At 46.4% G+C, this 15,640-nt stretch overlaps 1 protein-coding gene across 4 annotated transcripts in view; it reads left to right on the top strand.

The window, feature by feature from the left end:
- Nucleotides 1-10,046, top strand: part of Prr14l (proline rich 14 like) — a 74,192-nt gene extending 64,146 nt beyond the window's left edge. For all 4 annotated transcript variants that reach the window (XM_028870722.2, XM_028870718.2, XM_037208149.1 and 1 more), the window contains 2 exons: nucleotides 1,984-2,055; nucleotides 4,017-10,046. In XM_028870722.2, the coding sequence (XP_028726555.1) occupies nucleotides 1,984-2,055; nucleotides 4,017-4,293 (349 nt within the window). In that variant the 3' untranslated portion in view covers nucleotides 4,294-10,046. The remainder of the gene's footprint in view (nucleotides 1-1,983; nucleotides 2,056-4,016) is intronic.
- The last annotated feature ends 5,594 nt before the right edge of the window (nucleotides 10,047-15,640 follow it).

Raw genomic sequence — 15,640 nt, 5'->3', positions numbered from 1 at the left:
TGTCCACAAGTTGAGAAGGTATATACCGAAAAACCTCACACACATCTACATCAGTTGTATTTCCCAAACCTAGATGTGAGCAGCATTTACTTTAGTAGGGACTGGTTAAGCTGGTACATACAGACAATAGAGTATTTAAGTCATTGCTAAAAAAGACATTACTCACCAAAGGTAGTGGTGAATGCCTTTAATCCCAGCACTTGGGGGGCAGAAGTAGGCGAATCTCTGAGTTGGAGGCCAGCCTGGTCTAAAGATTGAGTTCCAGGACAGCCAGGACTATTACACAGAGAAACTCTGCTTATACCTATAATTTCAGCACCAGGTTGATGTAATCAAAATCTTGAAGCTGGTCTTAGGGAACAGAGTCAGTCAGTAATTGTTTGCTTGCAATCACAAGTACATAAGTTCAAGCCCTAGAACCCAGATAAAAATATGCCAGGTCTGGTGTTAATACTTAGAATTTCTAAGGTGAACAAGTTGGAAACAAGGATCTCTGGGGCTCACAGGCCAGACAGTCTAGCCTAATCAGTGAGCTGCGACCATTTCTGAAAATAGGTGGACAGGCTTCCTGAGGATAACACCCATGGTAGTCCTGCAGCACATGCAGGCATCAGAAGTAATAAACAAGTTTAGTAGGGCCAGCAAGATGGTAAATGAACCTGATGGACTGCATTCAGTTCCTAGGACCCACATAGAAAGAGAAAACCGACACAAATTATCCCCTGACTTCCCTCCACACACATGCTGTGGCATACACAGGCAAGTATGCAAACACACATGTACACATAAATACATCAGTGTAAAGTCTGAGATCAGTCTGGATCACATAGTGAAACACGTTCCATCGAGCATTTGTCTAGTGTGTAAGGCCTGGTGGACCCTCATCACCATACAAATAGAAATGAAAAACAGATGGTGGAGTGACTGATGCCTATAGTTCATCCCTTCAGAGGTGAAGGCTTGGAGGTGCTGGAGGCCACCCTGGGCAACATAACACGACCTTGTTTCCAAGGAAAATATAACTGAAAAATTATTCTACATTTATTTATTTTGTGTGTGGGCATACACATGCTGTGGTGTGCATCTTGAAATCAGAAGACACTCTGAGCCGTCTCACTTGTTCAAAAACAAAATGTGTTAAAAGACTTAGGGCCAGATTTGATGGCTAATGCCTTTAATCCCAGCACTTAGGAAGCAGAGGCAGGTGGATCTCTGTGAATTTGAGGCCAGCCTGGTCTACAGAGTAAGGTTCAGGACAGCCAGAGCTACACAGAGAAACCCTGTCTCAAAAAAATTTTTTTTTCTCTTGAAGGGCTGGAGAGATGACTCAGTTGTTAAAAGCACTGACTGTGCTTACAAATGCCTCAGCTTCAATTCTCGGCACCCACGCAGTGCCTCCCAACTGTAGCTCCAGTTCTGGGGAATTCATACCCTCTTTTGACTTCTCAGGCACCAGACAGGCACATAGTGCATAGCTGTACATCAGGCAAAAACACACATGCATAAAATACTTCTTTAAATAATAGAATAAAAACAAACCCAGCAAAAGTTTATTGTGTTCATTAAATTCTTGCCAGCCACTGAAACATAATTTCCAAGCCATGAATCAGAATACTTAAAAAAAAGGGGGGGCGGGTGGCTGGGTCAGTGGTAGAGCACTTGGCAGCATGCATGAAGCCCAGCACTCCTGATGGAGAGAAAGCAGCTAGGCACCGCAGGCTCCTGTTTATAGCCCCTGCACTTCCAGAGGAGGCAGGAGTGTCTGACAGGACGACCTAATGAGGCCTTGTCTCAGAACCCAAAATGAACAAGAGAAAACCATCAATTAGGCAGACAGCTGGTGTGGAACTGTAGTAGGGTACTTACCTGGTGGGCTAGGGGCCTGAGTTCCATCCACAGCTCTGACGACCAGGAATGGGATGAATAACTTAAAGGAATCTGTGTGTGAAAGCAGGCATGAAGAATTCTTTTTTCTCTTCTCAGGTTAAAGAAGAAAGAGTTTAGTTTAGAAGAAATATATACAAACAAGAATTACAAGTCTCCTCCTGCAAACAGGTAACTCCTGGGGCTGGGCTAAGGGGTGGTGTTAGAATGGTTGATGCCTCTAACCTTTCTCACTTGGACGTTTCTATTCAGCTCTACCTGCTATTGGGTGGGATTTTGTTGTTCAGGGTTTTTTTGTGAGGCAATCTCATTATGCAGGCTTGGCTAGCCTAAAATTCACAGATCTACCTGCCTCTTCCTCTGGACAGCTCTGGGATTAAAGGTGCCCCCATGTCCGGCCCAGTATTGGGCTTTAGAAATAGCTAGAATTGGAGTTTGGGTTCCAATTCCTTGAATCAGGGCCAGGGATTTGATAGAAAAGAAGTGTTTGTGGGATTTGGTAGTCATAGATGTCTGTTTACCTAGCACCTGTGTTGTGCTGAATACACTGGTTAGCTTTGTCTGGGCTGTTAATTACTGTTCCAACCATGATTTCAAACCCAAATACTTGGGCTTGTCACTTGGCCACCTTTGTGTCTAAATTCAGTTCGAAGCAGTGACCGTTATTGACTGTATTGTCGGGGATAAAGGAAGAGAGTCCTGGTATTTTATCCCAGAATTTTGTGCTTGGGCTCTACCTAGAAGGCATTTTTATAGGAGAATATTCATTGCAGCATTGCTAAGTAATAGGAAGGAATTGGAAGCAACTGCAAGTGTCCTTTACTAGGGTTTTCATTTAACTTTGGTCCATTTTTATAATGAAATATAATGTATAGCTGTTGAAAATGAATCAGACAGTATTGTATTAAATGAAAACAAGCTTCGGGGTCTTTTATAGGTAACAGGAGCCCCACGTGCAGGACAGTGTGGGTTGTTTGCTGCTATTGGAGATATGTACCATCGGTTAGCAAATTCTAGGCCTACTCAAGGCTTGTCTGCAAACCCAGCAACCCTACTACAGCCTCCCTGGGAGCTGGGATTATAGACTTGCATCACCATACCTGACTTTCCTTTTGTTGTTGTTTGGTTGGTTTTGAGACAAGGTTGATCTATGTAGTCCCAGCCATCCTATAACTTGCTCTGTAGACCAGACTGGCCTCCAGCTCAGAGATTCACCTGTCTCTGTCCCTCCTGAGTGCTCAGATTAAAGGTGTGTGCCTCCACAGCCCAGCCTAACTTTCCTTTTATTTTTTTAAAGACCATGCTGTAAGCTGGGTAGAGATGACACACACCTTTAATCTGAGGAGGCAGAGGCAGGTGCATCTTTGAGTTTGAGGCCAAACTGGTCTACAGAGTGAGTTCCAAGACAGCCAGGGCTACACAGAGAAACCCTATCCTTAAACTAAAAAGCAAAAACAAGACAAAAAGAACATGTTGGTATTGTAGCCCAGGCCCTCATGTATGCTAGACAAGTGCTCTATATCCTCAGGCACCAGTTTTCATTTGTTTTTTTTTTTTTTTTAATTATTATTTTTATGGCTTGTGCACTAATAGCTTTGTTCACAAAAGGAAAACTCAGAACAAATGTGTGGTAGAGATCATATGGCTCACAGTTTAAAAGGTTTACTGTCTGGAGCATGGTATGGTGGATTAGTATGCCTATAATCAGTACACTTGGGAGGCAGAGGTAAGGGGGTCAGCAGTTTAGGGTCATCTTTAGCTACATAGGGAGTTTGAGGCCAGCCTGGGCTGTGACAAAAGGTTTGCTGTTTGCCCAGTATGGACTCTGTGTTACTTAAATGTGTCTATATATTAACTTTGGAGAACATACACAAAACTGGCAGTTACCAGTATTATACATTTTGGAGTGAGAAACTAGTCTTAATTTTGATGTATACCCTTCAGTTTGAACTTTTTTCACTTTGTGCACATATTTATAAAACGTGTGCTTTTCCCAGTGCATAGAAATAGCTGCTGGTCATAGGAAACAGTTGAGTTGGGAGTCAGTGCAGGCAGTTTTTGGCTGGTGTGGTGACCCAGACAGGCTCTGTGATTCCACCTGTTAGTGATTCTGAGTTGTGCTCTGTCCTCAGGTGTTTAGAAACCATCTTTGAGGAACCCAAAGAACGAAATGGTACACTGATCTCTGTCAGCCAGCAGAAAAGGAAGCGTGTTCTGGAATTCCAGGATTTTACCGTCCCCCGAAAGAGACGAGCTCGAGGTAAAGTGAAGCTGGGGGGCAGCTTCACGAGGGCCCAGAAGGCGGCTCTGCAGACTCAAGAACTGGATGCGCTTTTGATTCAGAAGCTGCTGGAACTGGAGACTTTCTTTGCCAAGGAGGAGGAGCAGGAGCAGTCTGTAAGCTGCTGAGAACACTTCAGGGTCTCCATTTTGAATCTTTTCAGACCTCCCTGGAAGAGGTTCCCTGATTTTACCCTGTGCCCAAACCACTCACAATGCCCAGTCCGTGAATTTTTACTTATTTCAAGGTGCAGCCTTTTTAGAAGCTGGTGAAGAAGGGTCCTCTAATTCTACTGCTGAGTATAGAGCCTCAGGAATGCTCCCTTCCTCCTGGGAATGGTCCTGAATGACATCAGGCCACTTCCTTCCCGTCTCTCCCATCACAGGTGGAAGTAGCCACACATCTTAAGCAACACTAGGAATCTAAGGACTCGGTGTTTGTGCATCCACATGAAAGTTCCTCTCTGTTTATGGTGCTGCTTGACCAAGACTTAGAAACGTGGCCTGGGGGGACACCTGGTCACCTGGCCTGTGTGTGTTCTTACCAGCCCTTTTCAGTGCTCGAGAAGGATGAACTGGTGTGTTTCCTGATCTCTGATTCTGTCTGCCCAGGACCTCTAGTCTGAGAGAATGTGTGTGTGTGTGTGTGTGTGTGTGTGGCTTTCCCCCGTCTTTTCTCCCATCTGTGACTGAGGGTCACTAGTGCCAGAGGAGCCCGTCCAGGCCTCAACGTGAGTTGCACTTTTTTAATGTTGTGGTGTTATTTTCATTTTTTTCTTTTTTGTTTTTGTATTATTGCTGCATGTTTGGGGTCTTTAAATGTGATTTTCAAACACTTTGTAAGACATTAAGGAGAAAGACAATACATGTCTTAAGAGAATATGTGACAGGCATTTGATCCGCACATGGATGGGGAGGGGAGTGTTCCCATTCATGTGTTTCAGGCAGTCCCTCCCCGCCTCCAGCTTCTCATGTAGCTTATTAGAGGAAGCACTTTTTCATCCTCCTCCTCAGTCCTGCCCACTTCGTACACATGTCTGTTTAGTGACATGTATAAAAGCAGATCTCTCTCGTAACCGTTTTAAAAAAGATTAAGGTTGAGTGTGGTTTTCTCTGGAATGTTGATACATGACAAAGTTGGGAACAGTGTGATAGAGGCTGGCCCCGAGCACTTGCAGCTGCTTGAGTGCCTGCTTCAGGAGTGGGAGAGAGTTGATTGGTAGATGAGACCTAGTAATCCATTCCTCCATCAAGATCCCCAATCCCAGAGCAGCGCTCTCTGAGAGTGCCCCTGTGCTCTGGTCCTTTGTCAGACCTATTGGAATGGGGACATGCTAGAAGGAGCGAGGTTTGTGCCGAGGAGTCTGCAGGCAGTGGGCTGCCTTGTCTGAGCAGCAGCCCACAGAGCTCATCTTCCCACTGTGCCTCCCCGTGCTCCATCCTCTCCTTGTCAGATTTTCCACTCTCTCCCACCCTCTGTACCTCCCCCACAGTTCGCATCAGATAGTTAGCATTCCTTGGCGGACGGGTAAGAAAGATGCGCAGCCCAGCCCCTGGACACTGGTCGCCTCTTCAGCCTCCTGGTTGGTCCGGGGACGTTTCCCTGTCTGTCTGTAGAGAAGAGTGAGTGGTGCTGTGCTGGAAGGTTAGTTAGCCAACACGCCTCGGATTCTTTCACTCCCTGTTTGTCAGTGGCTAGGGAGGCGGGCTGCAGCTTTAAGGTCTTCATGTGCCTTTCCTTTGTAGGATGATGGTCTGGGCCACACTGGAAGAGAAAAATAAATATGAGCAGAGGGAAAACATACCATGACCTTCACCTCCTCAGCTGTTAAATAAGTTGCCACACACCTGCTTGTCTGGAGGTTTTGAAGGTCATGACCCCGTAGGATTAGAAGGGTGCAGGCTAGCTTGCACACTGGTCCTCAGTGATGTGTGCAGACCCTCCTGTTTTGCCCACGTTGCCCAGACCATACAGATGTGACCTGTGTTGCTCTCAATACCTCTCCCTCCCTGAGGCAGGATTCTTAGATGCTCTGTGCTTCTCCACCTGTCGTGTTACTGCAGGGAATGGAATGAGTTACCCAGTGCCACAGGTACATCTAAGACTGTGCAGTAGACGCTTGTAGGCTAGGAGGCAGGCAGTGCATGAGCCATTCACCAGTTTCACCACCAGGGTCACTGGGGCGTCCGGATCACCCAGGAGACAAAGGTGAGGTGTGCACAGCTGTGGCACCGGCAGCATGACAGACCTTCAGAATTTGCCCATGGCAAGCATGTCATTGAAAGGCTGGGAGCACTGGCCGGGACAGTAGGCAGGACTGGAGAGAGCCAGCTCCATCCTGTCGGGAATGTAGGAGGGAAACTGCAGTTCTTGGCCTTCCCTTGACAAAAGTTCTTCCGCTTGAGAGACGTTGATTCAGTGGGGCAGTCCATACTCAGCCGCATCTGTCTTCCCATCCAGTTTCACACCGGTCAGCCAGCCTCAGGGGCACATCAGTGTCCTCAGAACCCGTGGCCTCTGGCTGTGATGGGAGATATTGGTGGTTGGCCTGTCACCTGCCAGGACTACAACTCTGTTATGTCATGGAGTGGGTAAAGTGTCTGAGGATGGGAGTTCCCAGCTCGAGTGATGGAAGTCGCCGTTACGCACAACTTGCTAGAGCTCACCTCCAGAAGTTAGGGTTGTGGGGAAAGAGGAGAGACCTCAGGCGCAGCCAGATTGCCGCCCGTTTCCTTTGCCATCTGTCAGTTTCCAGCTGCAGCAGCCCCTCCCCCCCCCCCTTAGTGCCTCTCTTCTCTTCCTCTCCCTGCTGTCCGGTCCAGCCTCTGCTGTCTGGTCCAGCCTTTTCTCTCATTCATCTAGATGTACCTCATCACCTGTTAAAGCAGATTGTGTCTGTCTTCCCGCTGCCCTCACCGGAAGAGCTGACTGAGAGGGGGTGCAGTGGAAGATCGGTAGCTTTTGCCTTACTTGAGCCTGAAGAGCTCAGAAACTCATGCTGTGAATCCTAAACTTTGTGCTCCTCCAAGAGCTGTGAAAATCATGACTTTTTTTTTTTTTTTTTTTCCATAATTTTGCCTGAAAGGGTCTTTTGTGAGGGCTCCAGAGCCAACCTGAGGTCAATTCTAGATCCCACTCTGTGGGCATCCTTCCCCTGGGGCATATCCCCTGCCCGCCAGACTAAGAACAGCAGCAAGTCTGCAGGACTGTGGCAGCAGGTCCAGGGCTGCGGTGCAGCCTAGTGGACACAGCCCTTGACCCCCAGGCTGCGGCTCCACCTCCTCTGTACCGTGTGCATTGAGATCTGTGCAAGACCAGCTTTTAGGTTGTGATACTTCCCTCCTGGACCCGAGAGGAGGGGGGTATGCAGTTGGTGCTGTCTTTAATCCCCTTGTTTTATTTCTATAGCTTTTCCCCGGTATCATGAAAAGGGCCTTTTTAATGACCACATTATGGGCGGCTGTATCCAAAGCATAAGTAATTGGCCAGAGATGTGGAATGTCCTCACCTGGATTCCATCAGGAGAGGGCTGCTTTCCTGAACTGAGCTTCTGTATAGAACTGGCTAGGAAGGGAGCCTTAGTGTTGTTCAAATCTCAGTTAATATTCCCTTTTAGCGCACAGTGAGCAGCAAAAGCTACCTTGCTTGTAAAGCTGGGGTCCTCATCGCCACCGTCCAGCACAGTTGTGCTGAGATTTGAGGCCTGTTCTGTCTTTACAAGACCGTCTGTTGAGTTGGATTTGAATTCCCAACAAGAGGCCCCCTTGAGCTGGGATCTGGGCCAGTAAGTTGCTGTCCCAAGTGTTCCTGTGTTATCATGGCTAATAGTTCAGTGAAATGTGTCCATCTTTGGTAATGTTGGTATACGTGATGCCCCTACAGTTCCTTTTCTGTTTGATAGTTTGTGACTCTAAATGCCCACTGTTACATGAATTAATTTATGAAAAATAAATTTTTCTTGAAAACCTTTCAGATAATTGTCAAGGCTATTTTGTTCTTAGGGCTTGGTAGTAGAGTCAAATTCTGTCAGTAATGACCCAAGGGTTAGGGTTGTTTTTTTGTTTTTTTTTTTTAAGTTGACATTCCAGAGCCTTGTATCAAGCATTGTCCATCCCAGAATGGCCATCCTTTCTTAAAACCTGCCCCCATTGGGCACATCTTCGGAGCTCCGCCTTTGGGTAGCCTCCAGAAGCAGTCAGTGGTGAGTCCTTTCCCAGAGAAACTGGTGTCTAGAAACAGTTTTTTGGAGCAGAGTCATATCCAGTTAAATTGAATCACTGATGAAGTATTTTGTTGTGATTTTTGTTTTTTTGGCCTAGGAATATGTTATTTGAAACAGGATCTTAACTGTGTAGCCTCACATAACCATAAGACTGAAAAAAATCTAAGGTCCATTTAGAGTTCTGTCCATCTTCTCATAGCCTAGGCTGGCCCTGCACTCATGATCTTCCTGCATCAGTCTATTGGGATTATGGGCAAACTGCAGGGCGCTAGGCGTGGTGATTCATCCTGTAATCACAGAACTGGGGAGATTAAGGCAAGAGGATGGCCACAAGTTCAAGGCCAGCCTGGGCAATAGAGTGAGGCTCTATCTCAGAAAATAAAACTAAACTAGTTAGTAGTGCCTCTCACTTTCTCACATGACAGAGGAACCAGTGCACTTATAAACTCTCTGGTGAAAATGTTTCCTATGTTAGGACTGTATCTGAAGCAAGAGTATAAATCCAGTAGGCTCTGTTTAGTTTTGAAACGGTCTCATCTTCTACCCTGTCTTCCTATTAAATGGCTTGATCAGTTCCTGACAGTGTGGTGAAGGCATTAGCTTCCTGAGGGTGCGTCTCCTCTCACCAAGCACAAAGAGTGCCTTGCTTTCCTTTCCAGCTCTGGGCTAAGCAGCAAGGACCTCATCCATGCAGTGTTTTCTGCTGGGGAAGTGTCCTGTCCGATGGCTGTCTGCCACATGTCAAAGAGACCTCACCCACACAGCTAATTTTCAAGTAAGGCGTTGTTACTAGACACCTCACATCACAGGTTCTTGGCATTGGTGAGGCTGCCTGAGTGAGAGGGCTAATCCTGATGCAAGATCCCTCCAGATGAGTTCAGATGATGGACGACCCTCCTGAAGGGTAGAAAACTCGTTTTTACAGTTCTTCTGGAACTTCTTCCAAGAAGTGTTCTAGAAAAGTCCTAATTCTCCTCCAAGTTCTGGGGCTGGAGGTAAATTATTGTAGCATCTTTCTCGAGCCTCTGTGCCCCTCTGTCCTCAGCAACAGCTCCTCCTTTCTTCACCCCTCCTCAAAGTGGTGGAGGCCATGTGAGCAGGCTCCAGCCTGGGCCCTGGGATTCCGGAGTGGACTGGACAGGCTCCCACCTCATCGCCATGCTGACTGCTCCTGTGTACCTCCCATTCCTGCATGCTTCCCTCCATCACTTCCTTCAGATCTTTGCATTCCCATATCATTGGTCTTGAAAGTGGTCCCCTCCCATTCGTAGGGGTACCCCTGCCCCTCAAGACTTTTTGTTGTGGCACCACCACCTTCCTGTCCGTGTTAATAACTGTAATATAAGCTCTTCAGGATCAGGGTCTTTTATTTTGTTAGCTCTAGTCCCTCTTGGCCTCTGGTACAGTGTTTGATATTTACAGCTGTTTACCGCCTAAACATCATTTTGGTCAATAAACTGCGTATTACCATAAGATGGTAATGGAGCTGAAAAATTCCTGTGGCCTAGCAAGGTCACAGCTGTGATGATGTAATGCAGTATATTACTCAGGTCTTGGTGTTGGTGCAGACAAGCCAGTGTATTGCCAGTCATGTAAAAATGTAGCACAATTATGTACAGTATATACTTGATAGTGCTAATAAATGGCTTACTGATCTGTGCAAGTTCTTATTGTATTTTAGAGTATACACTTGTTTTTATTTATCTATTTATTTATTGAGAGACAGTCTCACTATGTAGCCCTGGCTGGCCTGGAACTCTCTCTCACTATGTAGACCAGATTGGCCTTGAACTCAGATGTGTGAGTACAAAAGCTTCCTGGACAACAGGCGGCAACCTCAGCATTCCACATTTGGTGTGTTGGGAGGCCACAGGCGGTCAGGAATATGGTTCAGTGGTAAGGCAGTTGCCTTGCATGTAGTGTCTCAGGCTCCATCTCCAGTCCCACCTCCCTCCTGAAAGCAGCCACATTGAATGACAGACCTCTGCCATCTAGGTTTGTGTAAATGTTTTGTTGGCATTCACAATGTGACATTCATTTGCACCAAGAATCCCCTAAACAACATCTAAGGACATATTTTCAGAATGTGTCCTTGTGTGACCGGGTGATGGCACCTCAGAAAAACTTCATGAATAGAAAGTGACTTTCCCATATATGACTGCTGTGCAGACCAACCAAGTCCATTTCAATGGCTCTTTCAATATTTAAAGACTGCTTAATCTCTCCTCTCTCGTTCCTTGTCATGCCTCGAAGGGCCTGTGCCGTAGCTGCTCAGGTTCTGATAACACACAGTATGTGGCTCTATGCAGTTCCAGGAGCAGACATGCACTGCTGGCCTACGCCATCTGATTGGCTCTTTGGAGTGGCATCAAATTGGAGTCCCTACTTGGGTATCCTGTCAGTATGGTAAAGCTGGATACTTACCTTGTGTAGGAATCCTTTTAAAGGTCTCTCTCTTCATCTCCACCGCACCCCCCTCCCCCCAAGACAACACACACACTCATTTTTTTTTTTTTCCTGAGACATGGTCTTACTATATAGCCGAAGCTGGACTTGTACTCCCCATTCTCCTGCCTCAGCCACCTGAGTACTGAGATTTGCAAGTACATGTCACCATGCCCACCTTAAAAAAATATTGCTTCCCCTTTTAAAAAAAGTTGAATGTTTTAAACTATGTGTATGTATGTAGGGGAGTGGAAGGTGTATGCACACGAATGTAGGACCTGCAGACGCCAGAAGTACTGGACGGGAAGCTGGAGTTACAGGTGGTTGTGAGCCACCTGACACAGGTGCTGGGAACTGAGCTCAGGTCCTCCAGAACCACTGAGCCATCTCTTTAGCCCCATCCCCAACCCGCACCTTTTTAAAAATGTGTTTATTTTTATTTTATGTATACGAGTGTTTTGCATGCATGTATGTAAGGGCACTGTGTGTGTGCCTGGTGCCTATGGAGGCCAGAAGAGGGTTCTAGGTCTCCTGGAACTGGAGTTACAGAAGGTTGTAGGCTGATGACTGGGTACAGGGACCTAAATCTGGATCCTCTGGAAGGAGCCACGAATACTCTGAACCACTGAGTCGTCTCTCCTCTCCAGCCTCTTCGAAACAGGGTCTCATGGCGGCAAGGACTTGGTGTGCTTGTGTGGAGGTCAGAGGACAACTTGGAGATGATGCTCTCCTTTCCCCATGTGCGTTCTGGAGATTGACCTTGAGTCTCTGAGTCTGACAGCAAGTACCTTCCTGCAGAGCCACTTTGCAGGCCCCACTTTTCTATTTCCTTAAAATGTGTTGGGTTGGGGATGTAGTTCAGTTGGTAGAGTGCTTACCTAACAATCAAGAAGTCCTAGGTTTGAGCCCCACACCACAGTACCCAGGTGTGATGGTACATACCTTTGGTCCCAGCACTGAAGAGGTGGAGGCAGGAGGATCAGGAGTTATACTCAGCTACATTGGGATTCAAGACTTGGCGTGGACTACATGAAGCTCTGCCTTTAAAAAAAAAAAAAATCAGAAGTTCAAGAAAAGCAGAGAGCAAATAACAAGCACCCACACTTCCACCATTTATAATTAATAAGAATTGAGGGGTGAGGATGTAGCTCAGTGGCAGAGTGTTTTCCTGGAATGCACCAGCCCTTAGGTTCAGTTCCCAGCAATACAAAAAACAAAAACAAGCCAGGCCTTGGTGGCACACACCTTTAGTCCCAGGACTCGGGAGGCAGAGCCAGGCAGATCTCTGTGAGTTCAAGGCCAGCCTGGGCTACAGAGCAAGATCCAGGACAGGCACCAAAACAACACAGAGAAACCCTGTCTCGAAAAAAAACAAACAAAAGAAAAAAAAACCAAGCAAACAAAAACAAAACAATAAGGATTGGCATTGTCATATGATTCCATGACCAAATTCCTACTAGGCTGTCAGGCTTCAGCGTGTCTTTTTTTTCTTGGTTTTTTGAGACAGGGTTTCTCTGTGTAGTTTTGGTGCCTGTCCTGGATCTTGCTCTGTAGACCAGGCTGGCCTCAAACTCACAGAGATCCGCCTGGCTCTTCTCCCAAGTGCTGGGATTAAAGGCGTGCGCTACCGCTGCCTGGCTCAGCAAGTCTTCTTTCCATACATTTGTTGTCCTTCAGTGTGTCCTCTCTGCGCTCTTCCTTTTCCTCTCTCCCTCCATCGCCCCATAAATAACCTAGAATCCAAATACTGTGCTTAATATCTAACCTCTAGATCATTACTCTTTGTATCTTCATTGTTCTCCAAGACAGGAAAAGCTCAGTGTCAGCCTATGGCCCAGGGGAAGTTGGCCAGACCGTTAAGAGGTGAAGCATAGAGGAAGAAGTCGGGTGGTGGTCACTGGTGCCATGCCCTTGAAAGGGGTATTAAGACAGGTCTTCCTATGTCTCTTAGACTTCCCAGTCACCGTGAGTTCTACAGGCCTTTTCTGTCACATGTTGTCACCATGGTGTGCTGTGCATGCCACCACAGGTTCAAAGCAATGGCCACCTTGAAAGCTCCTCACGCCAAAGGAAGCCTTTCCTCTCACTGTCTTAGAAGTTTTGTCTTGATGATGGGAAGGTGACAAACACAGCATTTTACTTTTGAGGTTTTCCTGGGTTAGAACACATCTGTCTGGTTTCTTTCACTGCTTTAGAGTAAAGCCGTCCTAGAAATGTGATTGGAGGACCGGGGAGATGGATCAGCAGGTCAAGTGCTTGCAGGCAAGCATGAATTCCTGAGTTCGGATCCCCAGCACTGAGCCAGGGGCTGCAGCAGGAATCTGTCCCTTACCACTAGAAAAGTTGAGACAGGCTGATATTGGAGGTTCACTAGCTAGCCAGTCCAGACAAAATGGTGAGCTCCAGGTTCAATGAGAGACCCTGATCGAAAGAATATGATGGAGAATGGCAGATGAAAGATACTGGACATTGACCTCTGGCCTGCACACACACACACACACACACACACACACACACACACACACAATTTGAAATTTGACTGGAGACTTTCTTCTCTGATAGGAATTCAGAGTCAGTTCTTAATGTACAGAAAGATCCAGAGTTTTCTGAAGGTGAAATTCAAATTGGGTTCCTTTGGGAAATGAGTTGTCAAGGATTATGAACATAAGCACACTGTTTAATGATTGATGTGGGAGGGCCCCAAAACACTGTGGGCAGTGCCACCCTGTTACAGCTGGTCCTTGAGTATATAAGAAAACAAGCTGGGGGAGCCATGGGAAGAAAGCCAGTAAGCAGTGTTCCCTCATGGTTTCTGCTTCAGTTCTTGCCTCTAGGTTTCTGCCTTGGCTTTCCCTGATGATGGATTGTGACCTGTAAGCCAAATAAATGCTCTTCACCCCAGGCCGCTCTTCACGGAATCGAGAAAGAGCTATCAATCTGTCAATCCTGTCCGTGTCCGGGCTGGGTCACAGTCTTTTATCACAACAATATAAAGCTGTAGCTGTGTGGTCACTACACGAGTGTGTGAGTTCACTCGGGTCCGTGGAATGAAGACACAGAGGCATCTTAAGAATGAATTTAGCCTATCATGGCTGTAGGGGGGTCCAGCCTGGAAGGACTAAAGCACTAACCCTTCACCTAGGGCAGTTTTATTTCTCTCCAATACAGTTAATTTCCCTATCTTCAAAGTTTAGCCAGTTAATTTCCCTATCTTCAAAGCAACCTAAAAGGAGCTCCCAGAGACCAATGCCAGGTGCAAATTACTTGAATATCAGGTACCTTGGTTTTCCCGGTTTCCTGGACCAAGTTTTGCATAGGCCTTTGATCCTTGGGGGACTCTGATCCTTGACTCAAACAAGATTCACATAGGGTGATAAGAGAAACAAAAGGTAAGAGAAACCAAAGGTGTGGTTTAAACAAAGGAAGGATTAGGGCCAGGTACTGCTCTCTGGAACCAAGCCAGGAGCTCAGCAGGATGCCGCCACATAAAGCAAACTAAGACCCCTTACAAATCTTTAAAAAGTCACTTATACATGTGTTTATCTCCAGAGCGACGCTTCTCAGTCTGTGGGTCAGGACTGCTTCAGGTGTTACATATCAGATATCCTGCATTTCATATATTATGATTCATAACAGTAGCAAAATTATGGTTATTAAGTAGCAATGAGATAATTTTATGGTTGGGGGTCAGCAAAACATGAGAAGCTGAATTAAAGGGTCTCAGCCTTAAGAAGATTGAGAACCACTGCTCTAGAGTAAACATTATAAAATGGACACAGAAATAATGCTGGTGTGTTGGTTTGAAAGAAAATGGTCCCCAAAGGGAGTTGTACTATTAGATATCCCTTTGTTGGAGTAGGTGTGGTCTTGTTGTAGGAAGTGTATCTCTGCAGAGGTGGGCTTTGAGGTCTCATATGCTCAAGATGCTGCTCAGTGTTAGAGACCACTTCCTCTTGTCTGCATATCAAGATCTAAGTCACTCAGCTCTTTCTCCTGCACCATGTCTGCCTGCATGCCACGTTGTTGCACCATGATGATGATGGACTAAACCTCTGAAAATAAAAGCCACTCCAGTTGAATGTTTCTCCTTTATAAGAGTTGCTGTGGTCATGGTGTCTCTTCACACAGTAGAAACCCTGACTAAGACAGCCAGGTCTAGCTGCACATACCCATAATCACAGTACTTGGGAGGTGGATACGGGAGGGTAAGGAGTGCAGGATCATCCTTGGGTATATAGGGAGTTTGAGATCAGCCCAGGCTATATAAAACTCCGTGCTGACTAGTTTTATGTCAGTTTGACACAAGCTAGAATTCCCTGAAAGGAGAGAACCTCAATGGAGAAAATGCCTCCCTAAGATCTGGCTCTAAGGTATTTTCTTAATTAGTGATTGATGGGGAAGGGCCCAGCCCATTGTGGATGGAGCCATCCCTGGTCCTGATTTTTATAAGAATACAGGCTTAGTAGCCTGGCGGTGGTGGCACACGCCTTTGATCCCAGCACTCAGGAGACAGAGGTAGGCAGATCTCTGAGTTTGAGGCCAGCCTGGTCTACAGAGCAAGTTTTAGGACAGCCAGGGCTACACAGAGAAACCCTGTCTTAGAAAAACAGGATGGGCACAAAGGTAAGCAGTACCTATCCATGGCTTCTCATCAGCGCCAGCCTCCAGGTTCCTGTCTGAGTTCCTGTCCTGACTTCCTTCAGTGAACCCTGATTAACAGTGAAATAAAAGTGTAAAGCAAATAAACCTCTTGCTCTCCAGCCTACTTTGGTCATGGTATTTCATCACAGCAATAGAAACTTTAAGAT

Source organism: Peromyscus leucopus, chromosome 7 (assembly GCF_004664715.2).
Source record: "Peromyscus leucopus breed LL Stock chromosome 7, UCI_PerLeu_2.1, whole genome shotgun sequence".
Classification (NCBI taxonomy): Eukaryota; Metazoa; Chordata; class Mammalia; order Rodentia; family Cricetidae; genus Peromyscus; species Peromyscus leucopus.
This window is presented reverse-complemented; position numbering and strand designations above follow the sequence as displayed.